The sequence below is a fragment of the Brachyhypopomus gauderio genome, unplaced genomic scaffold (genome assembly GCF_052324685.1).
Source record: "Brachyhypopomus gauderio isolate BG-103 unplaced genomic scaffold, BGAUD_0.2 sc73, whole genome shotgun sequence".
NCBI lineage: Eukaryota > Metazoa > Chordata > Actinopteri > Gymnotiformes > Hypopomidae > Brachyhypopomus > Brachyhypopomus gauderio.
In genome coordinates, this window is record NW_027506894.1 from 1,734,556 (window position 1) to 1,743,559 (window position 9,004).

The 9,004-nt window shown below is 42.2% G+C and overlaps 1 protein-coding gene across 4 annotated transcripts in view; it reads right to left on the reverse strand.

The window, feature by feature from the left end:
* Nucleotides 1–646: 646 nt before the first annotated feature.
* LOC143491260 (tetratricopeptide repeat protein 39B-like) overlaps nt 647–9,004 on the reverse strand; it is an 18,513-nt gene continuing 10,155 nt past the window's right edge. For all 4 annotated transcript variants that reach the window (XM_076990104.1, XM_076990106.1, XM_076990105.1 and 1 more), the window contains 6 exons: nt 8,770–8,861; nt 6,639–6,759; nt 6,353–6,464; nt 5,698–5,815; nt 5,194–5,310; nt 647–4,168 (listed from right to left, as the gene is read on the reverse strand). In XM_076990104.1, the coding sequence (XP_076846219.1) occupies nt 4,072–4,168; nt 5,194–5,310; nt 5,698–5,815; nt 6,353–6,464; nt 6,639–6,759; nt 8,770–8,861 (657 nt within the window). In that variant the 3' untranslated portion in view covers nt 647–4,071. The remainder of the gene's footprint in view (nt 4,169–5,193; nt 5,311–5,697; nt 5,816–6,352; nt 6,465–6,638; nt 6,760–8,769; nt 8,862–9,004) is intronic.

Here is a 9,004-nt window from a genome sequence, read left to right on the forward strand (position 1 = left end):
CTAACCCTAACCCCCCAACCCTAACCCACTAACCCCCCAACCCTAACCCACTAACCCCCCAACCCTAACCCCCCAACCCTAACCCCCCAACCCTAACCCACTAACCCCCCAACCCTAACCCACTAACCCCCCAACCCTAACCCCCCAACCCCAACCCACTAACCCCCCAACCCCAACCCACTAACCCCCCAACCCTAACCCACTAACCCCCCAACCCTAACCCACCAACCCTAACCCACTAACCCCCCAACCCTAACCCACTAACCCAAGACAGGAACTACATCTTATACACAAACACTCTGTCAGCTCAGTTACTCCATACACGCACTAACGTACACTCACACACGCACTAATGTACACTAACGTACACTCGCCTAAACTCACAAATTCTTCACCACTCATCAATAAATGCATAATGAGCAGAAATATTGCTAGATATTTGTTTTTAGATATTTCTAGCAGTTTATGTGTAAAACTAGGTAAACTATATGCACATGCTATTTTTTAAGAACCTTTTTAATCTAATCTTAAGTTGTGTTCATATTTTTAGACCTGTTTACCTCTCCCCTCCACAAAAACCGTTCCATATGAATGCACATGGTGTATAAACCCATATCACTGCTAACATATTGCACACAACACTGGCAAACTTTAAGATTTATTGATGAACACATGAATACAGAATACACATGAATGAGCGGAAAATATGTGTAATATCAATAAAAAACAGCAGTCTGTGCGTAGCATGAAAACAAAATCTGCACAAAATGTATAAAGACTGAATCCCACAGATGACAGTTCACCTTTATCCCTCTACTGCCACCTGCTGGAAAGTACATCTATTGTCATTGCTCCTTCTCTTTAGGCAGCACTGTACTTATGAACAGAAGAGACAATGGTGTTCCAATACCCAATGGCCAGTACGTTGTCACACTGCCCTCTGCTGGTCTATTGTGAAACTCTTGTTTCACAAGACTGATCAACATCTAGTACTGTAATCTCAAGACTGGACTTGTAAATAGATTTAAAAAAATAAATGTAGATTTGTAAATGTAATATTTTTAAATGTATTGTACTGGGATATTGGAGGCTTTAAAGTCAGTGGGATCTTAAGAATATAAAAATCGCATTATAACCAAGAACTGATGGTGTCTGAGCAGCACACAGAAGATGGTTGGATAAGTTTCTCTCTCCCAGTTGTCTTCGAGCAGTAGATCTTTGTTGTCACCTGATCCAATTATGTCAATTTCAATTCATTTTGCCTTAACTTAATTCCCCACAAATATCCTCTACTACACTTCTGGTCCACTGAGGCCACATCATAATTAAATGGTATAAAGAAATGCACATGTAAAGAGGGAAAAAAACTATTTTGAATACTACTATAGTTATAAGAGCACAATGGCGCCGCCTGCTGGGCAAATCCTCACAACCCGCTTAAAGCATAAAATCACGTTCAAGCACTGTATTTCCTTACCCAAGCAGGAAACGTGACTTGAAAGACATCTCGCATGTATCACATTTACATTCAAGACCTTTAATCGGCTCTATGCAACCGATTATCTGATCATCTTATAACTCAAATAAGACAAATACAAGAAAGTTGTAGAGTAGGTATTGTGTAAAGGTTGAGTAGGTTGTGTGTCTGAGGGTTTGATTTTGTGGATCAGTCATATGTTACTGGCTTAGACCTGGAAAAACAGATGGCCATGTGGCATGTCACATCAGAACATAAACAGACCAACCAATTTCATCCACCGCACCACCGACCCAAGGCATGGTCTCCCAACCCGGCCTGGCCCAGAGTAACCCCAGAGTCCAGGGACCTCAATGTGTACAACACTCTGAAGACTACAACATTTACACAGCAATAATCTCTTTAACAATGTAATCGTGAAGAAAAAAAACAAATCACAACATGTATTTGTAATTATTCAAGTTTGTACCTTGGTAGCAGAGGCTGAAGTTCTATTCAGCAAATTCAAGTTGAGCTGAAACTGAAATGAGGCTTCAGTACCAAAACTCTGTTTTAGCTGTTCACTTAAATGCAGTTTCCACACAATAGTTTAAGACACTACACGTATTATACAACCATACACAGGATGACTGACATAAATACTTGGTGAAACAACTAAACACGGTGTCTGCCTGTCTGTCTCTCTCTCTCTCTCTCTCTCTCACACACACAGAAATATTTGGAATTACAAATATTTTTGTCTAGGAGTATATTTACAAATGTGTACAATGTTCTTTTCACGCGATCGTTTTATTTAAATTGTCAATTTGGTCATAAAAACACAAGCTTCATGTGTATTATGTGAGATTTTGTCAAGTCATTGCACTAGGTAAAGAGTACATCTTGTCCTCATAGCACACAGAAGGCAACCGTTTGCAACTTATGGCTTAATGTGTTTGATGCAACAGCTGAGTCATGTTTGTGCTAATGTAGGCTAACGGGGGATAATGGGGAGATAGCTGAAAGCTAGCGGGAGGCTAGTGGGGAGCTAGCTGGAGGCTAACAGGAGATAGCGGGATGCTAACGGGAGATTAGCGTGGAGCTAGAGGGAGATTAGCGGGGAGCTAGAGGGAGGGTAGCGGGGAGCTAGAGGGAGGCTAGCGTGGAGCTAGAGGGAGGCTAACGGGAGGTTGGCGCGGAGCTAGCCCCAGGTTAGCGGGGAGCTAGAGGGAGGTTAGCTGGGAGCTATCGGTGTAGAAGGAGACTGTCCCAAATTAACGCGAGACCGAGCACATTAATGGCGAGAATGGGCGAAGGAACATGTATATTTTGAATAGTCATATATATATATATTTTAAATACAGAATGTGTATTTCCTGAATACAGCATTTTCAATTAAATTAAAAACTAATCAAGGTAAAAGAGAATTAAACATTTCCTATTTACTAAACACCACAGATGATCAAATATGGATTAAAACCGTGTATAAGTGTATAAACACGTCCGGACCTTCTTGGTAACAACATTTAGAAGCAATGCTATCTCTGCTATGAGCCGCCTTAAAATTTCAATGTAGGCTATTAACTTTTATTTTGGTATTGTTTAATCTTACTGATTGGGGATCTGAATATACTTAATTGTTTAAAATAATCTGTAGCCTACCATTTTTTTTTTTTGTATTCCAGATTTGTGGATAACGTTCCATGATTGCAATGAACATGTGTGAATATCCCACATGTATACGCACTGCATAGTAATCAAATATTAGATTTATGAATCACATTACAGTTAACATGTGCCTTTCATTTAGGCACCTTTACATTTAAAATAAAGATATTGTTTATACCGTACATTTACTCTTAATTATTACTAATTGTTATTGCTTTTGTCTTTCATTGTCACTGACTTGCTCAGAGCTGCAGCACCAGGTTAGTACTTAGTGCTTTAACAGATTAAACCAGATGCACACACGCGCACACACACTCACACACACAATCTCACATGAAGTTCAGGAAGAATTCAGACACACCATTATCTCTGTGCAAACACAAATTTTTGGTTTAAATAAAATTGGGAGACATTGCAATCATGAAAGCCATCTTAGTTTTGGATATCAAAGAGCACACTCAGCTCTCTGATTTGTTAAATTGTAGTATGGGAAACAGCGGCATCATTCCTGTTTACTTTGAACAGTGAGAATGAATCAGATGAAATAAAACTAAACTTCAGTCCTCGGCTCGAATGAGGTATGAATGTGTGAACAAGTCATTTGTCCAAAACCTCTATATTCTAAGAGAAGCCTGTACCTTCTCCATCAGCTAACACACAGCACAGACGGTGGCTTTGGTATTGTAATGAAACTCTAATCTCTAGATTCACACAGCTCAGAATTGTACCGGGACTACCTGTTGCTATAGCTACATTAAGTTTACAGTACTACATTGATTGGTTGACCTGTTACCACAACGACTGGTGCTGGTCTGGAAGATGGGCCGTCGTATTGATTGTGTTGGAGACGAGACGTGGAGCAGAGGCGGAGCTGAGGTGGAGCAGAGGCGGAGCTGGTGACAGTTCAGTCATTTCTTTAATGTGCAGATGGTGTAGCTGTTCCGTTGCTATGGTGAACTGACTGGCGAGCCCTTAAGGCTGTTAAGTGCCGCGTGGATACGGAAATGGAGCCTGGATTCCATGGAGTAGCCCTTATAGTTCAACCTACAACCAGAAAGACAATCAGACATTAGTGTCCTTATAGTTCAACCTACAACCGCAAAGAATCAAACATTAGTGTCCTTATAGTTCAACCTACAACTGGAAAGACAATCAGACATTAGTGTCCTTGTAGTTCAACCTACAACCGAAAAGACAATCAGACATTAGTGTCTTTATAGTTCAACCTACAACCGCAAAGACAATCAGACATTAGTGTCTTTATAGTTCAACCTACAACCGCAAAGACAATCAGACAGTGTCCTTATAGTTCAACCTACAACCGCAAAGACAATCAGACAGTGTCCTTATAGTTCAACCTACAACCGCAAAGGCAATCAGACAGTGTCCTTATAGTTCAACCTACAACCGCAAAGGCAATCAGACAGTGTCCTTATAGTTCAACCTACAACCGCAAAGGCAATCAGACAGTGTCCTTATAGTTCAACCTACAACCGCAAAGGCAATCAGACAGTAGTGTCCTTATAGTTCAACCCAAAACTGCAACAAGCACAGTCAGACACAGTGATGTCATTATAGTTCAATCTACATTCAAAACACTCATTCATTCTCTTGCTCTGCGTGTGTTCTTATAGTTCTTGTTTTTACTGACACACACACACACACACAAACAACCAGCAACGCTGGTCCTGATGAGAGCTGGATCAGATTTTTGGGGATTTCCCCACGAGTTGGATCAGGTTTCTCACACAGGGAAAATCTCCAGACTGGAGTAGCACATGAAGCTGTTTTAATTGAACCAGACTAAATAACACATTTCAGAAGAAGCTTTTTATTTTAGTGCATTACTGTATGTTTTACCTATATAAACATACAGTAAATACAAAACTAAATAAGACTGCATATGGTCATTCTAAAGCAAACATCAGTATGTGTGTTAAGGACCTTATAGTAACCTTGCAAACATGCTAATGAAGCTTCTATTTCTATCCAAGTTACTGCCTTTGCTTACTCTGTCCTAGCATGGACACACACACACACAACCATTTATTTGTGGGCTGCACACTCACTTGGCATCTTCTATGTAGCGTGTTGCCTTGATAACGTCTCCCTGCAGTTTGTAGAGCAAGCCCAGCTCATAAAGGGTGAAGGGGACCAGGTAGTGATCATAACGAATACGCCTCTCACTGTAGAGACACACACACACGCCAAAACATAAATACGCCTCTCACTGTAGACACACACACACACACACACCAAAACATAAATATGCCTCTCACTGTAGACACACACACACACCAAAACATAAATATGCCTCTCACTGTAGACACACACATACAAATACGCCTCTCCCTGAGCACACACACACCAAAACATAATCATGCTTCTCTCTGTAGACACACACACACAAACACCAAACATAAAAACACCTCTCACTGTATACACACACACACACACACACACACACACCAAAAATACAAACAATATTGAAGCATGTGACTTTGGGATTACACACACACACACACACACACGCACACGCACACACACACGCACACACACACACACACTCCCACCTGGCTAGCACTTGTGAGAAGCAGAGCTCCGCCTGCAGGAGGCGGCCCAGGTGTTTCAGACACAAACCCTTCAGCATCTGCACCAGACACTGGTCATCAGTGTGGAACTCCGACGGGCCTACACACACACACACACACACACACACACACACACACACACATTCACCACAGCACACACACACACACACACACACACACACACAAACAGTCTCAGGGCCCTATGATCAGTACACAGGTACTGCGCTGCTCTCTTAACAGTAATGTAATGTGCGTGAGTATCTGTGTATGTGAGGAGGTGTGTGTGTGTGTGTGTGTATGTATCTGTGTGTGTGTGTGTGCGCGTGTGTATCTGTGTGTGTGTGTATATTTGAGTATGTATCTCTGTGTGTGTGTGTGTGTGTGTGTGTATGTGTGTGTGTGTGTGTGTGTGCGTGTGTATCTGTGTGCGTGTGTATCTGTGTCTGTGTGTGTGTGTGTGTGTGTGTGTGTATATTTGAGTATGTATCTGTGTGTGTGTGTGTGTGCGTGTGTGTGTGTGTGTGAGTGAGTGAGTGAGAGCGAGCACGCGTGTGAGTGTGTGTGTGTGTGTGTAGGTGTAGGTGTGAGTGTGTGAGTGTGAGAGTGAGTGTGTGTGAGAGTGTGTGTGTGTACTCACTGGGATCATTACACAGGCTCTGCTCTGCTCTTTCGATGGTGATGAGTAAACTCTCTGTGGCATCTGCCCTCTTCCCAACAATAGTGAACCCATTCCACACATACATCATTTCCTGTGACAATACACCATTTCCTGTTACAATAACCACAATACAATAATATGATATTTGTTACCTTTATTAGAAGGATTGTGAAAGAGAGTGTGAGGAAGTGTGTGAGAGAGTGAAGGAGTGTGTGTGAGAGAGTGTGAGGGGGTGTGTATGAGGGAGTGTGTGTGAGGGTCTCACTAGTGCGGGGATGACGAGTTTAACAGGTGTGGAGGTGGAGTAGCGGCGAGACTTCCTCACTGCAAACTTCTCAGTGGGGATGGACTTACCAGCCAGTCTCTGCTTCAGACCCTCCACCTGCCTACACACACACACACACACACACACATCTGATCACCAGGGGGCTGTGGTGTGTACACACACACGTATGTATGGTATGTACACACACACACACAAACACACACACACTAGTGATCTCTAGGGGGCTGTGGTACGTACTGTACACACACACACACACTAACACACAGTTGTGATCACTAGGGGTCTGTGGTACACACATGCTCAGAGTGGTATTCTCACATACATACATTCTTTTTTCTGTCGTTCATATCCAAAATTTTAGAGAAAGTAGTTTCTTCTCAACTCTCTTCCTTCTTACAGACAGAACATGTCTTAAGAGTTATTTCAGTCTGGATTTAGAGCTCATCACAGCACTGAAACGGCACTGACTAAAGTACTAAACAATCTCTTAATATCCTCTGATAAAGGACACATTTCTTTTCTCATACTGCTAGACCTCAGTGCTGCTTTTGACACCATTGATCATAATATTCTACTTAATAGGCTGGAGACACTCATTGGCATAAGAGGTCAAGCACTCCTGGTTCAGGTCCTACCTGACAGATCGTTACCAATTTGTACTAGTAAATAACGAATGCTCAGAATGTACTAAGGTAAAATATGGTGTCCCACAAGGCTCTGTACTGGGCTCCATACTATTCACATTATATATGCTACCATAATTCGTAGGCATGGTATTAGCTTCTGTTGCTATGCAGATGATAATCAGTTGTATATATCTTCCAATCTGGATGATCTCAATACTACTCTCAGGATTGAGAACTGCGTCCAGGACATTAAAAACTGGATGGCATCTAATTGTCTTCAACTAAATTCCGATAAGATTGAGGTGCTGACTCTTGGGCCCAAAGCTGCTAGAAGCAATTGGGCTGATATTCCCCTTACCCTAGATGGCTTTTCATTAACACCTAAATCTACCGCAAAAGCTTAGGTGTCACTATTGATTCGGATCTTTCATTTGACACACACATATATGCAATGTCACTAAGGCTGCCTTTTTCCATTTACGTAATATCGGGAAGCTGAGACACTTTCTTTCATTAGCTGATGCAGAGAAGTTGGTCCATGCTTTTGTCTCATCAAGATTGGACTACTGTAATAGTCTTCTAATTGGATGCTCTAAACAGTCCATAAAGAATCTACAACTTGTACAAAATGCTGCAGCTAGAGTCCTAACTAAGGCTAGAAAATTAAATCATATTAGTCCCACTCTCACGCTATTACACTGGCTTCCGATTAAATATCAATCAATCAATCAATCAAATTTTATTTATATAGCAGTTGTTGTCACAAAGCAGCTTTACAAGTGCCGAGTCCTAGCCCCCAGTGAGCAAGCCAAGGGCGACAGTGGCAAGGAAAAACTTCAATATCGCATTTAATTAAAAATTCTTCTGTTAACCTGTAAGGCGTTAAATGGTCTTGCCCCACAATATCTGAGTGAACTCATTGCTTACTACAACCCATCTCGCCCTTTGCGCTCCCAAAATGCTGGATTTCTCTTAATTCCAAAAATTTGTAAGACTACAGCCGGAGGCAGAGCTTTCTCTTTTAAAGCCCCCCAATTATGGAATAGCCTTCCAGCTCCAATCCGAGATTCTGACACAGTTCCAATCTTTAAATCTAGACTTAAGACTCACCTATTTAATCAAGCCTTCAGCTAAAATTCCCCTTGTAAGGTGTGGGGCTTGGGGGCCCCCAGACGTTGAGATTTCTGGTAATCTGAGATGTTGATGCTGTCATCTAGCCATGTCATGTGATCACTCTAGTGACAATGATTTGGGTGTAAAGCAATGTCTCAGTGAGCCCTCATGCCTGTAGTCACCTCTGAACCTCTCCCTTTAGTTATGCTGCTATAGATTAGTCTGCCGGAGCCACATGCTCATCATTGGCACGTGAGCTATGTACATTGTATGATGTTGACATCCACACACTCAGTCTGTGGGGTGTGGGGTGTTCTCACCTGAATAACTCCTCCCATCTGCTGTACTGGGGCGGGTGGGGGTGTTCTCACCTGAATAACTCCACCACGTTCTCTCCAGTCTTCTCCACCTCTTCCTCACTCATCATGCTGAGGATGGCGGCTTTCTGGTACATGTAGATGGCCTGGAACGGGAAACCCACAACACACACCACGCTTGAAACACACACCACACCTGAAACACACACCAGGTTTATCTGTCTGTATACGTGTATGTGCATGTAAGGGTATCTGTGTATGTGGGCATATGTGTTTGTGCATATGTGTG